We start from the raw sequence: 26,679 nt of genomic DNA on the forward strand, positions 1-26,679 counted from the left end.
TTGCTGCTCTCAGTGTGAAAACATCTATTACCGGCCTGTCAGTGCTGCTCTGTTTTGAATTCTCGGTAAATGCTGCCTCACAATGAATTGAGTGGGCTTCAAGTGTTATCCTGACATTTGGAGTCTGGGAGATAGTTGTAGCACTGCAGCTGACTGTGACCTTGCTCTATAATTAGCTTTTTTCTTGGACTGGGTAATTCCCGAGAATTGGCGAGTGTGGGGAAAACCAGCCGGGAGCTGGAGACTGGTTTTTCTAAGAAATCACAGCATGGTCGTATATAAACCCAACGTTATCTTCACGTCGCAGTTCTCGTCCAGCTCTCATCACGAAAGGCGGTAAGTACGCTCATTTTTTACTAGATGGGTCAAATATGTGTGTTGGGAGACAATGTTGCAGCAATAGGCTTCGGATATCCTGTTTCAATTGACAATTGGTGGTTTGATGTAAAATGGAGCCCCACGCTGTGAGAATTATCCATCAACGAGTGTGTGGGTGTTTGTAGTCTGACTTTATGATTGTTTCATAGTGCAGTGAAACACCTTGCATCGGATTAATAATGATACACAATTCAGACACAGTTTACTATCCCCGAGCATGTATTGCTATCTCACTTGTATAGTGTGGAAGCTTGAATGTGAAATGAGGTCGTTTAGAGATTCATGCGTGTATAATGTGTAGGGAGACGGGATGTATGTTGGGGTGTGTATGTGCTTGTTCGGGACATGGTGTGTGGAGATAGAAGGGTTGTATTTGGGGAAGGGTGTATGCATGTAGGGGTGAGGGTGTGTTGGGGTGTTTGTAGGGATGGGTGTGTGTGGGAGGTATGGGTGAAGTATGTGAGTGTGTGCGCGAGTGCTTGTGTGTGAAGTATATGAGTGTGTATGTGGCAGGGGTGGTAGAATATGTATGGAGGAAGTATATGTGCATTGGTGGCGTGGGTTTATGTCTCTATTCTTTTGGGGGGATGTGTGTTAGGGAGGGTGGGTATGTGTGTATGGGTGGGAGGGTATGTGTCTATTGTTGGGAGGTTATGTGTGTATGGGTGGGGTGGGTATGTGTGTATGGATGGGAGGGTATATGTATTGCATGGGTGGGTAGGGTTTGTATTTATTCTTAGGGGGTGGGAGGGTATGTGTGTATGGGTGGGTGGAGTATGTGTACGGTTTGGAGGTATATGTGCATATGGGTTGGGGTGAGTATTTGTGTGTAGAGTAGGAGGGTATATGTGTATGGGTGGGAGGGCATGTGTCTATTGTTGGGAGGTTATGTGTGTATGGATGGGAGGAATATATGTGCATGGAGTGGGTTGGGTTTGTGTCTATTCTTAGGGGTGGGAGGTATGTGTGTATATGGGTGGAGTGGGTATGTGTATAGGTATTAGGATTAGAGTATTTGTTTATAGAAGTAGGAGGGTGTGGAAAGGTATGTGTCTATTGTTCAGGGGGTATATATGAGCATGGGTATGGGTTGGGTGGGTATGTATGTACGTATGGTATGTGTGTTTTAGGGCAGGTTAGGTATGTATGGGGTAGGTATGTGTTTATGGGTGGGAGGGTATGTGTGTATATGGGTGGGGTGGGTATATGTGTGTATATGGGAGGGAGTAAATGCGTATGGTTGGGATTGGTATTTGTTTATTGGTAAGAGGGTATATGTGTAAGTGTGGGAAGGTATGTGTCTATTGTTCAGGGGTATGTGTGTATGGAGTTGGGTGGGTATGTGTATGGATGGGAGGGTAAATGCGTATGGTTGGGATTGGTATTTGTTTATTTGGTAAGAGGGTATATGTGTATGGGTGGGAAGGTATGTGTCTATTGTTCAGGGGTATGTGTGTGTATGGGTTGGGTGGGTATGTGTGGGTAGGTATGTGTGTATGGCTTGGGAGGGTATGTGTGTGTATGGTTAGGAGGGTAGTAGAATGTGTATGGATGGGAGGGTATTTGTCTATTGCTGTGGGGTATGTGTGTATGTGGGTGGGAGGGTATGTGTGTATGTGTGGGGTGTGTGTGTTTGTATGGGTGGGAGGGCATGAGTCTATTGTTGGAAGGTTATGTGTGTATGGAAGGGGTGGCTATGTGTGTATGGCTGGGAGGGTAAATGCGTATGGTTGGGATTGGTATTTGTGTATAGGTAGGATGGTATATGTGCATGGGTGAGAGGGTATGTTTGTATGGGTGGTTGAGTATGTGTATGGAGTGGGATAGGTATTTGTGTATGGGTGGGTGGGTATGTGTATGGGTGCGATTGGTATTTGTTTATATGTAGGAGGGTATATGTGTATGGGTGGGAAGGTATGTGTCTATTGTTCAGAAGATGGTATAGGCGTATTGGTGGAGTAGGTATATGTGTAGGTATGTGTGTTTAGGCAGGTTGGGTATGTGTGGGTAGGTATATGTGTGTATGGGTGAGAAGTGTATGTGTTTATTGTTGGGAGGTATATGTGTGTATGGGAGGGAGATGTATTTCTATATATAGGTAGGAGGGTATGGGTGGAGTGGGTATGTGTATAGGTGCGATTGTATTTGTTTATATGTAGGAGGTATATATGTGTATGGGTGGAAAGGTATGTGTCTATTGTTCGGGGGGTATGAGCGTATGGGTTGGGTGGGTATGTGTGCGTAGGTATGTGTGTTTGGGCGGGTTGGGTATGTGTGGGTAGGTATGTGTGTATGGGTGAGAAGTGTATGTGTCTATTGTTGGGAGGGTATGTGTCTATTGTTGGGAGGGTATGTGCATATGGGTAGGGTGGTTATGTGTGGGTAGGTATGTGTGTATGGGTGGGAGGGTATGTGTCTATTGTTGGGAGGTTATGTGTGTATGGGTGGGAGATGTATTTCTGTATAGGTTGGAGGTTATCAGTCAGGAAGGTATGAGTCTATTGTTGGGAGGGTATGTGTGTGTATGGGTGGGGTGGGTATATGTGTATGGATAAGAGGAGGTATATATGTGCATGGGTATGGGTTGGGGTTTTGTCTATTCTTAGGGTGGGAGGGTATGTGTGTATGGGTGGGAGAGGTATGTGTATGGGTGGGATTGGTATTTGTTTATATGTAAGAGGGTATATGTGTATGGGTGGGAAGGTATGTGTCTATTGTTCGGGGGGTATGAGTGTATGGGTGGGGTGGGTATGTGTGGGTAGGTATTTGTGTGTGGCTTGGGAGGGTATGTGTGTATGGTTGGGAGGGTATGTGTGTATGTGTGGGAGGGTATGTGTGTATGTGTGGGGTGTGTGTGTTTGTATGGGTGGGAGGGCATGAGTCTATTGTTGGAAGGTTATGTGTGTATGGAAGGGGTGGCTATGTGTGTATGGCTGGGAGGGTAAATGCGTATGGTTGGGATTGGTATTTGTGTATAGTTAGGATGGTATATGTGCATGGGTGAGAGGGTATGTGTGTATGGGTGGTTGAGTATGTGTATGGGTGGGATAGGTATTTGTGTATAGGTGGAAGGGTATGTGTGTATGGGTGGGAGGGTATGTGTCTATTGTTGGGAGGGTATGTGTGTATGGGTGGGGTGGGTATATGTGTGTATGGATGGGAGGGTATATGTGCATGGGTGGGTTGGGTTTGTGTCTATTCTTAGGGGTGGGAGGTATGTGTGTATGGGTGGGTGGGAGGTATGTGTATAGGTGGGATTGGTATTTGTTTATATGTAGAGGGTATATGTGTATGGGTGGGAAGGTATGTGTCTATTGTTCGGGGGGTATGTGTGTATGGGTGGGGTGGGTATATGTGGGTAGGTATGTGTGTGGCTGGGGAGGGTATGTGTGTATGGTTGGGAGGGTATGTGTGTATGGGTGGTAGGGTATTTGTCTATTGCTATGGGATATGTGTGTATGTGGGTGGGAGGTCATGAGTCTATTGTTGGAAGGTTATGTGTGTATGGAAGGGGTGGCTATGTGTGTATGGCTGGGAGGGTAAATGCGTATGGTTGGGATTGGTATTTGTGTATAGGTAGGATGGTATATGTGCATGGGTGAGATGGTATGTGTGTATGGGTGGTTGAGTATGTGTATGGGTGGGATAGGTATTTGTGTATAGGTGGAACGGTATGTGTGTATGGTTGGGGGAGTATGTGTATGGGTGGGATAGGTATTTGTGTATAGGTAGGAGTGTATATGTGCATGGGTGGGAGGGTATATGTGTATGGGTGGGAGGGTATGTGTTTATTGTTTTGAGGGTATGTGTATATGGTTGGGGCGGGTATGTGTGGCTAGGTATGTGTCTATGGGTGGGGAAGGTATGTGTGTATGGTTGGGATAGTATGTGCGTATTGGTGGGGTGGGTATGTGTGGGTAGGTATGTGTGTTTGTGTGGGGAGGGTATGTGTGTATGGTTGGGAGGGTATCTGTGAATAAGTGTTGAGGGTATGTGTGTATGGGTAGGGTGGGTATGTGTGTATGGGTGGAAAGGGTATGTGTGTATGGGTGGGAGGTATGTGTCTATTGTTGGGAGGAAGTATATATACGTATATGGTGGGAGGTGTATGTATGGATAGGTAGAAAGGGGAGGAGTATATGTGTATGGGTGGGAGGGTATGTGTGTAGAAGTATGGGTGGGAGGTATGTGTCTATTGTTAGGAGGAGTATATGCATATGGGTCAGGAGGTATGTATGTATAGGTAGGAGGGTATATGTGTATATGGATGGGTATAGGTATATGTATGGGTGGAATTGGTATTTGTGTATAGGTAGGAGGATATATGTTTATATGGGTTGGAGGGTATGTGTCTATTGTTTGGATGGTATGTGTGTATGGGTGGGGTGGGTATGTGTGGGTACATTATGTGTCTGGGTTGGGAGGGTATGTGCATATGTAGGGGGAGGGTATGTGTGTGGTTTAATCTATGTGTGTATAGGTGGGATGGAGTATGTGTGTATGGTTGGGAGGGAGTATGTGTGTATGGTTAGGGAGGGTATGTGTGTATATAGAGGGGATGGGTATATATATGGATGTGGGATGGGTATTTGTGTATAGGTAGGAGGGTATATGTATGGGTGGGATTGGTGGTTGTGTATAGGTAGGAGGATACATGTGTATGGGTGGGAGGGTAAGTGTCTATTGTTTGAAGGGTATGTGCGTATGGGTGGAGTGGGTATGTGTGGGTAGGTGTTTGTGTATGGGTGGGGAGGGTATGTGTCTATTGTTGAAGTTATGTGTGTATGGGTGGGATGGGTATTTGTGTATAGTTAGGAGGGTATATGTGTATGTGTGGGAGGGTATGTGTCTATTGTTGGGCGGGTATGTGTGTATGGATGGGACGGTATATGTGCATTGGTGGGTTGGGTTTGTGTTTATTCTTGGGGGTGGGAGGGTATGTGTGTATAGGTGGGAGGGTATGTGTATGGGTGTGAGGGTATGTGTATGGATGGGATTGGTATTTGTGTATAGGTAGGAGGGTATATGTGCATGGGTGGGAGGGTATGTGTATGGGTGGGATTGGTATTTGTGTATAGGTGGGAGGGTATGTGTGTATGGTAGGGAGGGTATGTGTGCGTCTGTGGAAAGGTATGTGCCTATTGTTTTAAGGGTGTGTGTATATGGGTGGGGTCGGTATGTGTTGCTAGGTATGTGCCTATGGGTGGGGAGGGTATGTGTGTATTGTTGGGAGGGTATGTGGTATGGATGGGGTGTGTATGTGTGTATGTGTGTTTTGGGGGAGGTATGTGTGTATGGTTGGGGAGGGTATGTGTGTATGTGTGGGGTGGGTATGTGTGGGTAGGTATGTGTGTATGTGTGGGGAGGGTTTATGTCTATTGTTGGGACGGTAAGTGCGTATTGGTGGGAGGGTATGTGTGTATGGGTGGGAGGGTATGTGTATCGGTGTAATGGATATTTGTGTATAGGTAGGAGGGTTTATGTGTATGGATGGGAGAGTATGTATCTATTGTTTGGAGGGTATGTGTGTATGGGTGGGGTGGGTATGTGTGGATACGTATATGTGTATGGGTGGGGAGGGTATGTGCGTTTGGTACGGGTTGGTATGTGTGGGGAGGGTACGTGTCTATTGTTGGGCGGTTATGTGTGTATTTGTGGGGTGGGTATGTGTGGGTAGGTATGTGGGTATAGGTGGGAGGGTATGTGTGTATAGGTGGGAGGGTATGTGTGCATCTGTGGAAAGGTATGTTTCTATTGTTTTAAGGGTGTGTGTGTATGGGTGGGATGGATATGTGTGTATGGGTGGAAGGGTATATGTGCATGGGTGGGTTGGGTTTGTGTCTATTCTTGGGGGTGGGAGGGTATGTGTCTATGGGTGGGTGGGTATGTGTGTATGGGTGGGAGGGTAGGTGTGTATGGGTGGAAGGGTATGTGTGTAGTGTAGGAGTGTATGGGTGGGAGGGTAGGTGTATCGGTGGGAGGGTATGTGTGTATGGCTGGGAAGGTATGTGTGTATGGGTGGAAGGGTATATGTGTATGGGTGTCAGGGTAAATGCGTATAGGTGGGAGGGTATGTGTGTATGGGTGGGAGGGTAGATGTATCGGTGGGAGGGTATGTGTGTATGGGTGGGAGGGTAGTTGTATCTGTGGGATGGATATTTGTGTATAGGTAGGAGGGTTTATGTGTATGGGTGGGAGGGTATGTGTCTATTGTAGGGAGGGTATGTCTGTATGGGTGGGGTGGGTATGTGTGTATGTGTGTGGGTGTGTGTGTATGTGTGTATGAGTGGGAGAGTATACGTGCATGGGTGGGTTAGGTTTGTGTCTATTCTGGGGGGTGGGGACGTGGGTATGTGTGTAGTGATGGGATGGTATGTGTGTTTGCGTGGGATGGTATGTGACTATTGCTGGGGGATATGTGTGTATGGGTGGGAAGGGTATGTGTGTATGGGTGGGGAGGATATGTGTGTATGGGTTGAAGGGTTTATGTGCATGGGTTCGGTGGGTATGTGTCTATTCTTGGAAGGGTATGTGTGTGTGTGTGTGTGTGGTTGGTATGTATGTATGGGTGGGAGGATATGTGTCTATTGTTGGGGATATGTGAGCAGGGGTGGCATTTGTCACCACTCGCCTCTTTCTGTTACCTCCAAGAAGACCCGAGCCCCTATCGTTTATGGCATTATGTCATTTTTTTGAAAATCATGAAAAATATATATCGTCATATTGAAAGTACAAAGAACGTAACTAACAGGATTTTGCTGCCTATTATGAAGTTTTTGATAAGAATCATGCGATTGACGGTGATTGATTCAAATACAAGCACGTGCGTTTGTTGACATAACGGCTCTCATGGGTCCAACTGAGGGTATTCCTGACGATCTTGTGGGCTTGCTATGGAGATTGTATGTGCGCTTTCAACAATTTTAGGAAATGTAATTAATAATCGCTACGAGTTTTAAACAATAATATTAGACATATACCTGCATGTAACTAATCAACATTGGGCATATATTTCACATCTCTGGGAATATTTTAGTCAGACGGTTTTTTGTCATTTATATATTTTTCAGCGAATTCATTTAAAATTCGACTTGGGGTATGACAGCACAATTGTTCAGTTTGAGAAATATTTTAAAGTCATTTTTGAGTTTCTGCTTTGGGATTTAATGTAGCTTTTATAAATTTTATTTACATATTAATAAAACAAATACCATTTGTGATTATCAAACCCTATTTAGAAATATAATTGGAAATATAAGGTGAACATCTGGTAATAATTACTTGGTTGACACATGTCATCGTAACCAAGTTGCGTAGATCGATGCTCATAATGTTGATCACTGGATTGTTTGGTCTAGATTCGATTATTTACAGACCGCCGCAATATAGCTGGAATATTGCTGAATGCGGCGTTAAACAACAAACAAACAAACATTCTAAGCGGGAGTATTCCTGTGCTAAGATAGTGCTAAGAAAGATTGAGATGCAGACATCACTCTCTCTTCATCTAAGACAGGCAATGACTTCTAAACCTATATAATCAACGGTCTATGAGCTTCAATGTAACAACAAATTTCCTATTAAGGACGAAACCGAGCCCTTGTTCTGTTTAGGAGGAAGAGCTGTACTGGTATTTCAAACAGAAAATAACCTCCATCTGTTCCTAAAAATACTGGACAAAAAATATTCTAAGGTTTTCAAAAACAAGACTGGATGGTCTGGAAAATGGTGTTGTGACTCCTCATATGAGAAGTCTGGGCCAGCCATACCATTGGTCGATAGCATGAGTAACAAGCCACGTGTCTGGGGTATCAGAACTTCAACCAGCTGCATGTTGTAACTAGGTGATCCTGTGAAATGTGGAAAACTTCTCCTCTGAATTTCTTCTGGAGCTCCCAAGTCTGGCATGTGCACGAGTTATGAAAGAATACATTGTAAATAGGTACTGGAATTCATTCAGCTCCTCGTTTTCAGAAGATGGCGATGGTGTCATTTGGAGGATCTGAGCGACATTTGCCAAGTTCCGTTGTGTCACAATTCCAGACTGGTATCGAGTTTATTGACAAATTGATGGCAGCACTTCAATGGGCCAAATTCCAGACGGGTCTCCAGTTCATTGACAGACTAATAGCTGCTCTGCAATTTAGATATTATGTCATACCGAACATAAAAAATGCTTGTGTTGCATTTTCAAAGGCTGAAAGTGACTTAGAAAACCATATTTGTCGTCAGACCAAAAAGTGTCGAGAAGAGGAAGTGAAGCTATCGGGTATGCAGGGTAAACACCAAGAAATTCTTAAATCTCTGGCAGGTTTGACTGACTCGCTTGAGTCACTGTCAAAAATACTCCAGGAACAGAGAAATAAGGTTGCACACGCTCAACGAGGAGTGCATGATTCCGAGGAGCGTGTCAGAAAGGCTCGATCTGAATTAGAAGATGCCGTAGCGACTAGAGACGGGGTTAGAACAGCAGGATGGGCAACGATATGGATACCTTTAGTCGGAACAACGCTGTTGGCAGTTTCTGAAACGGCACTCACAGGAAACGTTGATAATGCAGAATATTCGCTTGACTCCACTAAGTCGGACTTATCCAGTGCTGAAAACACCCTAAGTCAGATGACAACAGAACGTAGAAATACTGAAGGCGATATCACGAGACGTGAAAATGAAAAGACCAAAATGGAAGAAGATATGGAGAGGATTCAGGAGACAATTTCTACATACAGGAATGACATAAACGAACAAAACAGAACCCTGACAGCATTGAGGAAGGTGATGACTCGTCTGGGGAAAGTGTCAGGACGAGCAGAGGTACTGAGAGATGCAACTGTCCTCATGCATGATATAGCAGAGATTGGGATTCCTCTTAAAAGTTTGTTTGACAGTTTAGAGGAGTTCATGATCCAACCAGATCAGTGGAAAAGGGTGCTTGCTAGTCCTGTATTTCAGGCCATTTGTGATGATGACGACGGTGACTGGTGAATGAAAACAGAAATGATACCATCATGACATTTTGCCATGACATTTTGCCACGACTCATGTCTCTATGTCACCTAGAAGAGACAGCAGGTTTTATTTGGGAATGACTGAGAGAAGATTCATGGAGATCGTATGAGTGCATGTTTGGAATCTCCATCCGGACCTACATTGAATTGACCCATGGCTTCAACCCGGAAGTTCAACACTGCCACCTAGGTCTCATTTGTGTTCGTCACGATATGGCTGAAATATTGCCGATGTGACGTTAAATTTTAACTCACTCACTCATTTGTGTCATTAGTTGCCGTGAGACGATCTCCCGGCGGTTGCATATCAGCTTGACGTGAGACTAGGCCGGCTACTATCTGTAAGGACAGTCTAACACTTTTTGGTATAATAAACTAGACATATTTTGCAGCCAGTTTGTAAAGTAACTGATATATCAATGGACGCAAAAATGACTTCATTTGCAAATAAATTATGAGACGAAACTGTATTTCATCTTTGTTGATCAACGTTAGGATATGCCCATAAACTATCAAATGTTCTTACGGGAGGCGCAGGGGAATTCGCTAACCAATCAAGCGCTTCATCAAAACATTCATAGAAATCTCACGATAATATTTCTATCGTGAGGATATTCCAGAAGGGTAATGACTTTGTATATATCAGCTTTTCTTAATATTCCAAAACATTTACAGGCTAGAAAATGAGGGTGAAAATTTATAGTGATCTTCACACAGCTGCTGGTCATAATGCCCCGAGGCAAGAGTGTGCATCCTGTGTACATGCAATGTATACACACACACAAATCTGGCAGAATACGCAGGATTATTCCGTCTTTCCAGACCAGTCTTTACTCCCAGCAGAGACCATGTACTTAAGGGATGTCCCTCAAGCTAATGAGCGAAGCCCATTCGTCTCCATTCGCTCTTTTTCATAAAGAACAAGCGGACTCGCTGCTATCTTCCCCATGTTGTTGATGTTATGTGTGGAAATAAGACACAAATCATAATGCGTGGAAGGATTGAGGTACTTCACCAAAAATATAGAAGCATATTTCTGGTGTGATATTGCTGGAATATTGCTAAAAGCTGGGTAAACCATACTCAGATAAAAAATATCAATATTCACTAGTACATAAATCGGTTATGGTAGTATGTGATTGTTTAAAACATCGTGAGAATATCATATCGTCATTTTGTCATTACAAGGGACACAGCTAACAAAGTTGTGTTGCCTAATTTGAAATTTTAATAAAGAGAGCACCACGCACATTGAAATATTCAAATTCGCATATGACGGTTCCTGCTTCCCATCGTGTGTTTACTCTAACGATCCTGTTTGGTGGATTTGGAGATTTTACATGCGCTTTCCGACATGAAGTGTAATTAATTCTCACACAGTCTGATGATTTATTTGGTTTTATTTCATGTTTATACCCATTTTGATGTGTATTAAGAGACTACAGATTTGTAAACTAATGTAATTATATACAGCCACGCGTTTCGAAACGATCCATCTAACATGATAACTAATCAACTTAAGTCGTAAACATTGCCTTACATTTCACTTCGCTGGGAATGTTTTAGTCTGACGTTGCTGGGGTCAGTCATATTTTGTTCTGTGTATTCATTTTAACATTTCACCTGGGATTGGGCATCAAGGTTACATGGAAGTTTATACAACTGGTAGACACAGCTTACACTAACTTACGATAGGCAGCTCCACGCATTATTCAGTTTGAGATTTTATTTTAAATTTTATTCTTTGTCTGCTTTGGAACTTACTACAGCTGAAAATAAATATTATTTTTTTGAATTTTTAGGCAAATTTCTATTTGCGATTATCAAACCGTATTCAGAAATGTACATTTAGTCATAAATATAACAAACTGGCCCTTTTTTAACCTGCCATTTGATGTATATTTCAGTTGAGCTCTTCTTTGTAAAGTATTTGCACAAAAAGTCAGAGGTGAAGTTCCATGTTTGAAACAAAAGACTGATACATGCGTGCACCTGAACCAGCCATATCATATGTAGTTGCATGTCTACTATAGTTACATTCATCATCAGGTCAATGTAAACAGTTGTATTATTCGTTGTCAGTTACTGCTGCCCCTCTGTTTAAAAATCCTATGACTTATAATCTGTCTGAAAAAGTATCTTGTGGCACGTCAAGGGCGGGAAGTTATGTTATATGCTGTTATAGGTTTTTGAAATTTGAGAAAATTGCATGTAAGTCGCTCACCCCAGCGACTGCCTATACGTGCTGCTCGTGTATAAGAGATGTGAAATGTGTGGGGTTGGTCGAAGTACCCAGTGACTATTGTACAGTGAGTGGGTGAGTTTAGTTTCACACCGCTCTCAGCAATATGCCAGCTCTATGGCGGCGGGGTCTGTAAATAATCGAGTCTGGACCAGATAAACCAGTGATCAACAACATGAGCATCGACCTGCGCAATTGGGAACCGATGACATGCGTCAACCAAGTCAGCGAGCCTGACCACCCGATCTTCCAATAGTCTCCTCTTACGACAAGCATGGGTTACTGAAGATCATACTATTCTGGACAAAACTAGTTAGGGATATATGTACATTCTGAAATTATGAATAATGAACTATTTATTCATTGATACACTGATTAAATATCAATCATAAAAATACCAATATCCCTAACTTATTTTGTCCAGTATAGATTTATGCGAAAGAAGTGAGCGGCACCCATCAAACACATGCTGAGGCAAGGCAATGATACAGCTGTAATGACATATCTCTGAAAACACCTAGATCATATTCAGGAATTTCATCGGACAACATGTTATGTCACTGATGCGTCAAATTTGAAAATACCAACCATAAGATAACCAAAGACTGTCGATATATACATGATTGTGAAGATTATTCTTTGCTCCCCTCGCAAGCAACGTGATTACCACAGAAACTCATCTCATTCCATTGTGGCAAAGTCCCCGGGGCAAAAACAACCACAGTTTCGTTTCAAATGATGCAGCTCTACTACCCCGTCCAAATTACACTCATAAGCGAGAGGACAGAGAGATAAAGATGATGACGTCACTTCCGAAAACGAAGCATCTGTGGCGGATCACTCTCTGCACATCGACGATGCAGCCAATAGCCGCTCAAACTATCTTTATATAGTCTGAAGGTTTAATGAGATATCAGTGTTACGATGAATCCGAAGTCTGCTTTAAATTGCAGTAACGAAGCGATATTCTCAGGAGGGTAGGGATGGGATTTAAAACAAACCTGAATTTGTCCCTAAACTGCTCGGAAATAATAATTGTCGTCAGGGTATGATTACACAGAGCCATTTAGAAAGTGGTCAAATGTCGTCAGGGTTTTCAAATAATTTACTGGATGTACTTGAAAACATATTTGGGCTCTTTATTATAACATTACGGTCATGTCACACCGGTGAGCATAAATAACAGCCTTCAACATGGGGAATGAGGCGAACACCAACCAGCTCCATAGAGTAACGACCTGACACGTATTACAATTATGTCCTGGGCACAGTGGACCAACAGCATCATTGATATTCATCAGGCACTCACAAGAGTTGTATTTGTTCGAGTTATTTGAGAACAATTTGTAAATCACAACTGAAAATTCATTCAGCTCCTCCTTTGCAGGAGATGGCGATGGTGGCATTTGGAGGATCTGAGCGACATTTGCCAAGTTTGGTTGTATCCCAGTTCCAGACTGGTCTCAAGTTAATTGACAAGCTAATGACTGCACTATATGCTGGAGATCACAATATTAAACAATATGCGAAAAATGCATATGCAGCTTTTTCAAAGGCTGAGGGTAAGTTAGAAGACCATATCCGTCGTCAAACCAGAAAGTGCAGGGCAGAGGAAGCGGGACTTTCAAACATGGAGACAAGACACCAAGAAATAATTCGATCACTGGCAGGCTTGACTGATTCACTGGCATCTTTGTCAAAGAGACTCGAAGAGCAAAGAGAGAAGGTTGCATGCGCCAAAGCAGATGTAAACAATGCTGAGGAACGTGTAAAAAAGGCTCGATCTAAATTAGAAGATGCTATTGCGACTAAAGAAGGGGTTGAGATAGCAGGATGGGCAACGATATGGATACCTTTTGTCGGAGCATCGCTGTTGCTAGTTTCAGAAACAGCACTCAAAAAAGGCGTTGATAATGCAGAACATTCGCTTGACTCCACCAAGTCGGATTTATCCAGTGCTGAAAACACCCTAAGTCAGATGACATCAGAACGTAACAATACTCAAGGCGATATCTCGAGACGTAAAAAGGAAAAGACCAAAATGGAAGAAGAAATGAGGGAGACTCGAAAGAATATTTCAACATGCAGGAATGACATAAACGAACAAAACAGAACCCTGACAGCATTGAGGAAGGTGATGACTCGTCTGGGGAAAGTCTCAGGACGAGCAGAAGTACTGAAAGATGCCACATCCATCATGCATGATATAGCAGAGATTGGGATTCCTCTTAAAAGTTTGTTTGACAGCTTTGAGGAGTTTATTACCCAACCCGATCTATGGAAGAAAGTCCTTTCTCGTCCTGTATTTCAAGCCATTTGTGATGATGACGACGGTGGATGGTGTTGAAAACAGAAATGACACCTTGACACTTTTCCACACTTTATGTCTCTGTAATTGTTGCCTAGAATAGAAACTCAAGTTGTTAAAGTAATAGCTTATGAATGTTCAGCAGGTTTTCTCTGAAAAGGATAGATTAATGGAGGTCATGTCAGTGTATGTTTGGCAACTGACTAACAGACCGCGTGTAATGTTCAGCGTGTTTATAGAGGACCTATATTACCGTTTCCTGCCTGAAGCCGAAAACAGTGCTGAAAACACCCTAAGTCAGATTACATCAGAACGTAGCAAGGCGATATCACCAGACGTGAAAAGGAAAAGACCAAAATGGAAGAAGAAATGAGGAAAATTCGCAAGAATATTTCAACATGCAGGAATGACATAAACGAACAAAACAGAACCCTTACAGCGTTGAGGAAGGCGATGACTCGTCTAGGGAAAATCTCAGGACGAGCAGAAGTACTGAGAGATGCCACATCCATCATGCATGATATAGCAGAGATTGGGATTCCTCTTAAAAGTTTGTTTGACAGTTTTGAGGAGTTTATGTGCAATAATGCTCAGCGTGTTTATAGAGGACCTATATTACCGTTTCCTGACTGAATAAGTTTCCTCTGCGAGAGGTTGTTGGCGAAAATGACATTTCACCAAGATGACTGTCACCATATCACTAAATCCATATATCCAGAAAGTACTGAAGTTATTAAACCTCTTGACTTTTAACTATTCGTTCCATTCTTTTACTTAAGTTCCAAAATTGTATGCAATCCTTTTTTCAATATCGACTTCTAACATGGGTCTTAAGATGTCTATGATACTGATACGTTATTTATGGTTGTGCAAGAGTGAGTGAGTTCAACATCACCTTGACTGGCACGAGCACATCCTGTAGGTAACGGTGATATGATTTAAGCAGAGGAAGCAATTAAATTGGTAGTTATGTGACTATTTCAATGCCATGTCTCGATTTACCTTCTTGAAGATGAAAGTGTTGATTTCTCTTCAGGATGTTAAGTATGCTTTGTCGTCCAAACAGCATGTGATGCATGATTGCATTATATACAGATTTTCACTTTAGTATTTTATCTTTTTTCTATCTCATCCCTGATTTTGTAGATCACTCGAACACGTATATGACACTGCCATTAACCCGACTAATGCTTAGATACTATATGATAAAATATTAAAGTGTCTTCTTTAAACGCACGATTCAGGCTTCATAAGGGACGGTGGGTAGCCGATGTGCGGAAAAAAGTCCTCGGAAAAAATGTACAGGAAAAAAGTTTTAATTTATCGAGAAAAAAAGTCCTCCGGAAAAAAGTCCTATTTTGAAAAAGGAGATTTTTGACAAAACAAAAGTATTTCATAGTTTTTCATAGCGTTCATTGACATATTGATACAACACATGTAAAACAGACAGATCATGTTTACATTACAGAGGTTAATATTGATGTGTTCATTCTCGTATACAGCATAGGTCTGGAATGTGTATTGAGTCTTATTCATTCTAATGTTCACCGCCACGCCATGTAAGAACTCAAGGATTGATTTTCTTCCTGCTGCCACGTCACTGCATAGCTTGTGTAGACGTTTCTGCATCTTGACATATACAGCTCTTGATTTCCTCACCGTCTCGCCAAAGACACGGTTTCGATTCAAAACATGGGTACAATGCGTGAAGGCCGGTTTTGGTGTACCCCGCCGTGATATTTCGGGAATATAGCTAAAAGCGGTGTAAAATCACACTCACTCACTCACTCACTCAAGCGTCATAAAAGTGAAAGTTGTTTTTCAAAGATCAACATCAAGGAAACATGGACGTGAATACAGCAATATATTCCACAAGGCGAGGTTTGAACTTGGTTGTCGCAGACATATGTGAAGAATTGTTGGAACAGCCAAGTCAAGTAAAATATGAAGACGCAAATATAACTTATATAAAATGAACATCCAAGCTTTAGTGGAAAGGGGGACAGGAGGGATTTTCGTATGATAAATGACCAGTTTCAGAGAGTGCGAGCCGAACAAACAAATGTTACTGATCATATAACACGACCACCAGTCTGCTGGTGAATATGAGGTGAAAATATATTTTCCAGTATTTCGGGAGCAAATATATATATTTCTTTTTAAAAAGTATATACTCCTTTTTAAAGCAAAGACATAGCTTGCAAGCTTCCGCTAAATGTTGGGGCTGACATTAAGTACAAAATGTACCTTATTGAAGTCGCTATTTTTATCCAACGAATCAAACCACGGTTTGGTTACAGTGAGACCAAACTAAGCGTATATTCAGACCAATTGGCTTTCCGTTTACACAAATGGCAGCCCAAGGTTGTGTAATAGCCTCGTTGCCATATCCTCCAATCATTTCTGCAATATTAGGCAGTGGTCACACGAAGTTCACGTTCATGCGCTCACAAAACTAAACATACATTACAGCTATCTATACATCTCAAATCAGTCGAATGTATGTATTCAAGGTCAGATGATGTGTTTTCGAGCCTGTGAAGCCCTGCCAAATTCACTGTACAAGCCTTTCTTTGGTTTTGATTTAGTACATGTTTGTGGGTTGTTTGGGTTTCTTTTTCAAAAATTGTTCTGATTCTAATTAAAGATTTACAGTTACGTGATTGCTGCATCATGGCGGAGGTGAGCAAGAAGACGATTGCCAAGGCCGAGAAGGACCTGATGAGTCCACAGGACATTAAGGTAAAGGAATTTTGTTTGTTTTTATGTTTTATACAAGAATCAGAAGATCACAGTCATTGCATACTATATGTATTTGCTTATGTTTAACAAAACATTTGTATTTCAAGGTTTCAAAGTTTGTATTAGGCAGTCCCTGTTAACATGCGGCTGTGTATCTTTGAATATTTCCTAGCGTATATCAGCACGTGCAGGACGTGCACGAAAAATTAAAATCATCTTCCATAGTCCTGTTACAATTTTTACATATTCTGAATGACGAGGTGTACCTTCCCGTCTACCAGTTTTCTTAATATGAAGTGCAACGGGTCTTTGTAAGGTAACTCCTTTTCTGGTAATGTTTACTTCTTGTTAAATGGCTGGGATACCTCCCGTCTACCAAATTGAATGTTCTTATTAATATGAGTGCAACATGTTTTAATAAGGTATATTTTCCTACTATCCCAAGACTAAAATATTATTTAAAAAAATTCCAGTTCAAAGGGTCTTTAAAGATCACATATACTCTAGGGGGGTACAAATACATAAATCACTAACTGGCATCGCTATAAATGAAACCCCGTCATTAAAACAACTCTCTTCGGTCTTTAATTAACTTAAATCGACCTTTTTGACAACAGTGCACAATTCTCACCCGCGAACGAAATTTCAACCAATCAGAGCGGGGCGTCCCTGTCACGTCATATGAGGAATAGATATGAGGGCCGGTGCAGAATTCATCTACATTTCAGGGGGTAAATTATCTTGTTTACAGGTTTGTATAAACCTGAAATCGTAACATCTGTTGTGGAAAATGAAAGCTATATGTTCTCACAATCTACTGTCATATACTTTTGTCTCCTGCTTTGCCTAGCTTCCCAATAACAACTTGTTTTCATAGACGATTCTGTCAAAATCGCTTGGTGTCGTTAGGCCTTATTTGTATAATGACTGATCCAAATTGATCCCATTTCTGTGTTTTTACCTCGATATTTAATCATGCCATGTAAAAATCTGTTTGTATTCTCAAAACAGTGTCGGCCCATAAGTTTTCACATGCAATACAGCAATTAATACTCCCTTGTTGTAACCCGCGTTAGGTGGTATAAACCTACACATGTTATTTGTCATCATTCACTTGATGGTCAGTTAATTAGTGGTAACACACTTAGATTACCCGACAAAGGTTCCCATTTGGCATTTCTTGTGTATGGAGTAAATATATTTAACATTATAAACATCGATCAAAGGATTAACCGATAACACGCTGATTGATTAATTACTTTTATCTTACACAGCGGATTTGTCAGAAGGTAGTGTTTATGTATGTAGATTTTCCTATCCATACTGAATACACTCTGTCGTGTCTGCGTAAAAACAACGTCCTTCTTTCAAAGGATTAACCGGCAATACATTGATTGATTGCCCATTATTGGCTAACTAAATTACCGTTTTAACTGTTTTTCTACTGTCAGGTAGAACGTCTTTCCTATTATAAATGAAATCTATTATAAATGAGAAATTAGCGGTTTTAAAAAATCAACCGTGTTCACCGAGCAACCGAGTAGAGGATTTCGACCAGCGTCATTTGGGACAATTCCCAAGGGATAATTCTTAATCATAAGGAAACAAGTCTGATGCCACTTGCACCTGTTGTTGATTTCAGGAGGACATGATGTTAGTCCTCGGACCTCACATGAACTGGCAGGAGATGCTGTGCCCAGCACCTCTCTCCGTATGTCTCCTGGGACAACTGGTTCTCGTCACGCTGGACAAGGACGTGTCTCTTTTGTCGGAACATATGACAAGAGATCGATTCGAACACACCGAGTACCCAGAATCTCTGCGGACCAGCATTCTGCAAGTTGCTGATGACGGATGGAATGCCTTCAACCTGGCCAACAAAAACATGGATCAGATACGACTGCTGACACTGCAGATTCCCCAGCACGTCAAGAACGCTGTCAAGGTAAGTATTTTGAAATACCAAATCGGGTGACTTCTAAACTTCTAAATCTCCTGGAGATTTTGATTTCTTGAAAGGACTTTCTTTTAAGAGTCCCATGGACCTCATTCGGACACCCCCACGCAACTGTGAAGTTCCGGGTTAGAATTGGTCTTCAGCAGCCCATGCTTGTCGTTACAAGTGACTAATGGGATCGGGTGGTCAGACTCGCTGACTTGGTTGACACATGCCATTGTATCCCAATTGCGTAGTGCGATGCTCATGTTGTTTGATCACTGGATTGTCTGGTTCAGACTCGATTATTTACAGACCGCCGCCATATAGCTGGAATACTGCTGCTTGTGGCGTTAAACAACAATCAATCAGTCAGTCAATCAAAACCTCCACGGCCTCTGAAAGACTATAGACGGACAGTGACGCTCTTTCCTTCATACAATCCTCCAAGACATTGACACTCCTTTAAGGAATCGTAGACCTTGGTTCGATTCCCCACATGGGTAAAATATGTGAAGCCCATTTCTGGTGTCCACCGCTGTGATATTGCTGAAATATATGCTGAAACCGTAAACCTAAATTCACTCACTGCTCACAAACTCCTCAAAACAATGACTCATCCCAACACTCTGACTCTCTCCCAGACTTCTTCACTTTAGAAGACCTTTCTCCTTCCCTTACATGTTCACTGTTCAAGTTATATCGGTCTTGTATGGCTATGTTTCACTTTTTTCAGTACATTGTCAATGGATCAGAAATGGAAGTGCGCAAACTCGTCCCCGATTACTTGGCTAACATTAAACGAATTACTGACACTTGCGTTGTACGAGCTGAAGCAGTGGAGACACGATTTTGTACTGTAATGGATTTGATAGGAGAACTCCAGAAAGCATGCACATTTGCTGAAGGTCAGTATTCTGAGAAACTCCTCAAAGCGGAAAAGGATCATGAGGTGAAGACAATAAGACTGCAGTCATTAGAAGAAAGAAAGAAGCTCGCTGAAGAGGAGTACAATGAATTACGTGACCAGTTTAAAAAGACCCAAGAATCATATCAAAAAGCTATGGACTCTATGCCATCTGGTTGGAGTATGATCAGTATGGACTTCGTCGAAGGGCTGGCCAAATGCACTCTTGGTGTCTGCCAATCAGTCACCAATGCTGTTACAAGGAATTCTGCAAACAAGGAATCCTCCAAGGGAAAGAATGGGCAGAAAGAAGAAGACAAGGAAGCTACACTGCTGATGGAACTTCCAGGACTATCGCATTGTGTAAAGACTCTCGTAACAGATTTTGATCAGATTATGCAAGGAACGGAATTGGATCATCTCATGACGGTCGAGTCAACCTTTCAAGATATTGTGAAGGCTTTGAAATCCTACTCGGGAGTCTGTAAGCAGAAAGTAAACGACATTGAAACTGACGGATGTCAACTCCTCAAGATGATGAAGACCGCTGGCAAGCAGCTTGCCAAGGAACAGGCACTGGAAAATGAAGCAAAGATGATAGCAGTTCGGCTTGAAGGTAGAATGAAAGCACTGGAGACATTCTGTGCACATGCATTTCAGCAACCTGTGCAAACACCAACACCCATGATGTCTACAAAAGAACAGGATGGTTCCAGTTCAGCTTCAGCAAGATATAGTGAGCAATGTAGATTCAAGGTGGAACAAAATGCTGCTTCGCTTCAGTCAATCAGGGAAGACTTCAAGAACAAAAGCAAATCATTGCAGGAAACCAATGCCCATGTGACATCAGTCATTGAAGAACTTGCACATTTAAACCTTGACAAGGTCAACTTTGATGAAATAAAACAGTTGTTGCAGAGGGGTATCAAAGCTCTCGGACAGGTTCGAACACAGTGGGGAAAGCTGGTGAGATTTTTCACAACAATTTCAAACATCATCAAATGCTGTATGGATGAAAATGTAAAGAATTTCATCCAGGGCGCTGAGCGAGGTGCAGAGTTTCGTCTAACGTACACGATGTCCGATATGATGAGGGACACGATCTATGTACAAGCATCTGAAGCCAACAAGCTGTCGTACATGGTGAACAACCTGGCAGGGATGTATGTTGAAGTGTCCGAGAAGCATTTGATGGATCAAGTGGCCAGCCTTGGGGAGCTACTTGCGTTGGGTGCAGAGAACGACAAAGGTGCCGTCTCACGAAAGATGTCCCAGTTGAAAAGACAGGCACAGGACGCCACAGTGTCTATTGGGGAGATTGTTGCCCAGAAGCAGCTGGAGTTTGACACAAAGGTGCAGAGGAGGATAGAGAGGATTGAAAGGGAGATGAAAGCCGTCTTACCTCCGCCTCCGGCAGAAGATCCTGAGATAGAACAGCAGAAGAAAGAAGCGATTAAAGAAGCTGAGACTTTCAAGGCTGAACGCACGGTGCTGAACGAGGAAGAATGGGCGTGATCGCCTCCCTTGAAACCATTACTTGTATATTTGTCAATACTTCGTTTTTGGATAAACGACCACCGGTCCATTTACGAGTTCCATCTTACATTTACAGAGTGCCAACTCATTAAATCAATATTTCAAAATGCACAGTAATTCTGCTGCATCAAATTGTACAATATATGGTCTCGATTTGTTACTCCAGTGATTTAGCTTTCCGTCACTTTGCTAGTACATCGTTTCCGAGATAAAATGAACTATTTTCATGTTTCATGATATGTTGTATTTAAATATTTAAACAGTGAACCAAAATCGCCTGGGTGCAAATGTAGACCCTAAGATATTCATTACCTGCTGATGATTCTGATTGCGAATGTCCCAATCACCTACAGCATGCAGGTGAACCTCAACGAAGGATGATTGACTGGGACACGCATGGATCAGGTGTTATATGGATGGCTGGACATAAAAAAACTGGCTTGCCTGACCTAGAATCCACTATTTACTTCATTATTGCCGGAGAACACCGTTGTTTTATGATGGCTGTAACGTTGCTGTTAAGTAGCCTAAATCCGTTGTAACATCAAGGATAATATTTTGATGTGATTTTCATATTGAGGCACATACTCGTTTGTATTTATTGTATGGTATCGATATGGGATGTTCAGCGTTAATATCTCATGTGTTACCACTGCTCCTATTTAGATCATTAATTGGAATTGTTTCTTTGTTTCAAGAACTTGAGGAAATGCTTGTCACTTTGTTGTAATTTTGTACTCGAGATGATTTTATGGATGATTCATCTTTTCTGTTAGATGCTGACATATTATTATTTGTTCCGATGAATGTTTGGAAATCTGGAATTTTGTTTGAATAAACTTCTTTCTTTCAAAATACTTTCGTTTTAAAAACGCGTTGGATGCCCATTAGATCAAGGGGATTGTTTTCAGGAGTTTTAATGACGGGTCATTCTGTGGTCAGCGTCAATTACCGGGTGACGTAAAGCATCATTGATCGTGGAGTGAGTGAGTGAATATGGTTTTACGTCGCTTTTAGCAATATTCCAGCAATATAACACCAAAAAGGGGATCCACACATTGTACCCATGTGGGGGAATCGAACCCGGGTCTTCGGCGTGACAGGCGAACGCTTTAACCACAAAGCTACCCAACCGCCCATTGATCGTGGAGAGAGGGTTGAGTAATCTTGTCGAACGTCTCAGATTGTCTCGGGCCACGGCGCTGCTTCACACTGAAACACATGTTATATGTGATGTCATCTTTGGCAAGTGACTTCTTTTCATCTTTTAACCTACTGGTTAAAGCTTCCGCTCGTTACGCGGAAGACAACGAGTTCGATTCTCCACATGGGTACAATGTGTGAAGCCCATTTCCGGTGTCCCTCGCCGGGAATTGCTGGAATACTGTTAACGCTATGTAAAAACATGCTCACTCTGTTCACCCACAGTTCAGTGGTACCCGGTAGGGTGAGAAGGTAGTTTGACCGAAGGACTGTCCCTTGTGGAGCCTGGGTTGGCTTGGGGTCCCCAGGAGCTGAGAATGAAACTCGGATGCATTCTGATCCCAGTGATCGTGTGCATGTCTTGCTGGTTGTTTGTGAGTGACGTCATGAGTATCAACCTATGCATTTGGGATACGGCGACATGCATCAATCAAGTCAGCGAGCCTGACTACCCGTTCAAGTTAGCCGCCTCTTACGACAAGCAAGGGATGCTGGAGATCAATTGTGACACGGACATTACTCATGAACATTCTTTGTGTGTCTGATGTTAAACTGTTATTTAAATTATTTTGATCACGATATGTGATCTTACTGTGGAGGGAAGACCGAAGTGACGTTTATCAAAGAGTAGGTGTTGGTGCCAAGAAATGTAATCAGGTCAAGCATACATACCCATAAGTTTGGTAACAATGTTCCATAGGACAAGAGCGGACGGAAACTGGGGTTTGAACCAAAATTCAGCGGATCCTGGCACAGGAGCAATAATCACTACTGATACTGCTGGACCACCTGTAAAAACAATAAATGAATACAGTTGTCACGCTTCAAACCCAACGTAAATATTGCACTCGTGACACCTTGTCTTACATCTTGGCAAGTATAATTGTTGGCTTACCGCCTTTTTTACTTCATGTATAAATGAAAACGTACGGTGTTTTCAGTTACATCAGTGCTACCCGTGAAGATCCGAGTTAGACTTAATCTTCAGTAACCTATGGTTGTCGAAAGAGGCGACCAACAGGGTCAGGCTCACTGATTTGGTTGACACATGTCATCGATGCTCACGCTGTTGATCACTGGATAATCTGAACCAGACACGATTATTTACAGACCACCGCCATGTAGCTGGAATATTGTGAGTGGGGCCCTAACAAGCAGCAACAAGCAAACAAAACAGTTATATCACACACGCGTCACCTTGTGCAGGAAATCCGAGGTGACGATTTACCTGTTGGTGGATAATGGCAAACCAAGGACCGTTAATATCGAAGTTCGAGACCGTTGATAATATCTTGCCTAATAGATGCAATCCTGCACAACTCTAGTATCTTTGAGGGAATAATTATTGGTCAAGGCAACCATTTACGTGAAAGAGATTTTTATAGATTATGATACTAAAATGCAAAAATCAAAAGTGGTTGCCTCCCTTTTGTTGGTTTAAACTTAGGCAGTAGTGAGTGGGTGAGTCCAGTTTTACGCCGCTTTTAGCAATATCGACTGTTCAATTTCCTTCCATTAACTTATCCACCTGCACCAGAAATAAAGGAGTGGTTGAGTTGAGTTTTACGCCGCTTTTAGCAATATTCCAGCAATATCATGGCGGGGGACGACAGAAATGGGCTTCACACATTGTACCCGTGTGGATAATCGAAACCGGTTCTTATACGTAGGGGGTACATCAAGTCATGTCACCCTCGTGACCAGTGAACAACTTATATTGCTTACCTCTCACGTTGCCAATCCACATGCTGCACGTGTTGTGCCACTTTGGGGACAGCATCACATTACTGTATTATCATGACGAATTGGAAAGGAGAAAATGATATTTTCAATACTCATTTGCATCACTTAATGCGAAGGACAGATACATTTTCTTCTATGAATATGCATCTATTCAAATTGGTATTACAAAACTAGGTATTACATATTTATAACTATATTTCGACAGAAAAGTTGATTTTCTGCAGGAATACAAGAATTATGGCGATATTATTCTTGAAAAAGAGCTGTCACAGAATAGCTTGGGATGGATGTATAATTGATAGGATATATAGTTCTACTTGGCTCAACCATAAACTGAAAATAACTGCCCATAACATACATCAAAGATGACGTATACAATCCATTGATGATGTTATTCATAAAAATATAGATGTTTTGTTAAATCTGTATTATTTCGCAGATGATTGTGGTATGTTAATACGGAATCAGATACTAACCAGACAGCGAATCTGAATCGAAATAGTCTTAAGTACTCTTTTGTGTTTTGGAAAGGGTGACCGTATTTCGTATGTCTGCATAATACGCATGCGCAGATTAATCGGAGACGAGGTATCCTGTGCCTATATAAAGTGCTACTTGATCAAATCCGCCCAACTAGTTTTCACATTCGTCAGGATATTCAAACAGAGCGAGTTGGTTTCAGACTGTTCATATGTAAGTAACAAATTTATACTTTAACCCCTTGGTGGTTACTGTTTGTCATTTAAGAACAATTCTATGGAAGTTGTGAGCTGGTACCTGTTCATGCATACTAAACTCTTTAGTATGTAAACTCTTTTATCTTTACATCAGTGATGTAGAAGAAGGGCAGTATTTATTATATATCCGATGAGTTGCTCATTATATCATCCCCTGGTTTTTAGGCCATTAAGGTATATCCGGCTAATGACCGGCTGCAGCGTATACAACAAACGAATTCCTACATGAAAATATATTACTGCGAGTTTTTCCGAAAACATATATCAATATAGTATACAACTGTTTTGAACTTATTATACACAACCTGTTCAAGCGTGTCAAATAATTCCATTTGTGTGATTCATTTTTGCCGAATTTATTTCTATATTGTTTTGGATGTACTTGTCTCTCTTATAACTGCATAACGATAAGGGGTGGTTGGGTAGCCTAGTGGTTAAAGCGTTCGCTGTCACGACGAAGACCCGGGTTCGATTCCCCACATGGGTACAATGTGTGAAGCCTATTTCTGCTGTCCCCTGCCGTGAAATTGCTGGAATATTGCTAAAAGCCGCGTGAAACTCAACTCGCTCACTCAACGATCGATAAAATGCATTTATCCAATATTACATTATTCTTTTATTCTACCTAATATACAATTCTTGAATTGCATGATTGGTAACTGATGCTTCGGTAACTTTCCATTCCACTGTTCCCGTGACATCAAGCGATGTGCAATTGGAAATATGTAACCCGGAGTCAGGGCAAAAGACATCGTTGATCGGGCAAACATCAGATAGGTCAAGAACAAGCAGACCCTGGGTAACTACGCCCAGTTAAGACGGGTACTTACGTACTTTGCATCTACGGAAATCGACAGGCTATGGCCAGATGACCCGGGGTTCTAGGAATTAGGGACCCGTGAAGATCCGGGTTAGTATTGATCTTCAGTAACCCATGCTTGTCGTAAGAGGCGACTAACGAGATCGGGTGGTCAGGCTTGCTGGCTTGGTTGACACATGTCATCAGTTCCCAATTGCGCAGATCGATGCTCATATTGTTGATCACTGAATTGTCTGGTCCAGACTCGATTATTTACAGACCGCCACCATATAGCTGGAATATTGTTCAGTGCGGTGTTAAACTAAACTCACTCACTCGCTCCAGGAATTAGTGCTTACAGACCTTACTGGGGACAGGTATTGAGATCAGAAACATAGTAAGTCAGATTATACGTCTTTGGCAGCGACGTGATTAGCAGAAGGTCGTCTTCAAAGTTCTTTCTATTCCGAGCTGATGGAAAGCAACGTTTCTACAGCATAAGGGAGAACGAACGGAAGCATGGTGCGTTTAGGGGGGACTTGCAGCGTGGTGTAACAGTATTTTGGAGTGTATTTTGAACACCACTGGAAATTTGACAGCTCAGCGTAACGTGGTTGACAAGTTCGAATATCAATCTCATGATTAAACATGGTCGGAAATTAGGACAAGAGATCAGCAATTATGTCCTATTTGTGTTATTCCTGTGATAGAAACTGAGTTCCACTTCACCTTAGAATGTTCATTTTACGATGATCTCAGAAAACATCTTTTCCCAAAATATTTCTGGGAATTTCCATCTCTCGATAAGTTTAAGCAGCTGCCATTATGTCATATGGAAATAATAACTAATCTGGGAATGTACACATTTCTTGCATTTGAATTGCGAAATAAGTTTCCATCACCATGATCACTTCTCATATTGATGCTTGCCATTGACAGTTATTGCCTCTGTTGTCATCGGTACCTCTGATTTTACAGGCGCTCCCTGTGTTTCTGAATTTTCCCAGATGTAATACACTGTGTAAAGGGCATGTGGCCTCATCACCAAATAAAGTCATTCATTCATTCATACATTCATTCATTCAGTTCAAATATCAATAGTTAACTGTGATGATGGTATCGGAAGGTATAACAATCGAG

The 26,679-nt window shown here is 41.9% G+C and overlaps 1 protein-coding gene across 1 annotated transcript; it reads left to right on the forward strand.

Moving 5' to 3' along the window:
• The first annotated feature begins 239 nt into the window (after window positions 1-239).
• Window positions 240-21,914, forward strand: LOC124271044. Its single transcript, XM_046706100.1, has 4 exons — window positions 240-336; window positions 16,584-16,678; window positions 18,321-18,623; window positions 19,351-21,914. The coding sequence occupies exons 2-4, from the start codon at window positions 16,610-16,612 to the stop codon at window positions 21,034-21,036; spliced, it is 2,058 nt and encodes a 685-aa protein (XP_046562056.1). The 5' UTR covers window positions 240-336; window positions 16,584-16,609; the 3' UTR covers window positions 21,037-21,914.
• Window positions 21,915-26,679: the final 4,765 nt, after the last annotated feature.

The sequence above is a fragment of the Haliotis rubra genome, unplaced genomic scaffold, assembly GCF_003918875.1.
Source record: "Haliotis rubra isolate DU_JTF1 unplaced genomic scaffold, ASM391887v1 Scf157, whole genome shotgun sequence".
Taxonomy (NCBI): Eukaryota; Metazoa; Mollusca; class Gastropoda; order Lepetellida; family Haliotidae; genus Haliotis; species Haliotis rubra.

Excerpts from the sequence above, each read along its gene's own strand:
- LOC124271044 (XM_046706100.1), top strand. The coding sequence starts at position 16,610 with ATGGCGGAGGTGAGCAAGAAGACGATTGCCAAGGCCGAGAAGGACCTG. Across the intron at positions 16,679-18,320 it reads TGAGTCCACAGGACATTAAG|GAGGACATGATGTTAGTCCT; the intron begins GTAAAGGAATTT and ends TGTTGATTTCAG. Across the intron at positions 18,624-19,350 it reads ACGTCAAGAACGCTGTCAAG|TACATTGTCAATGGATCAGA; the intron begins GTAAGTATTTTG and ends CACTTTTTTCAG.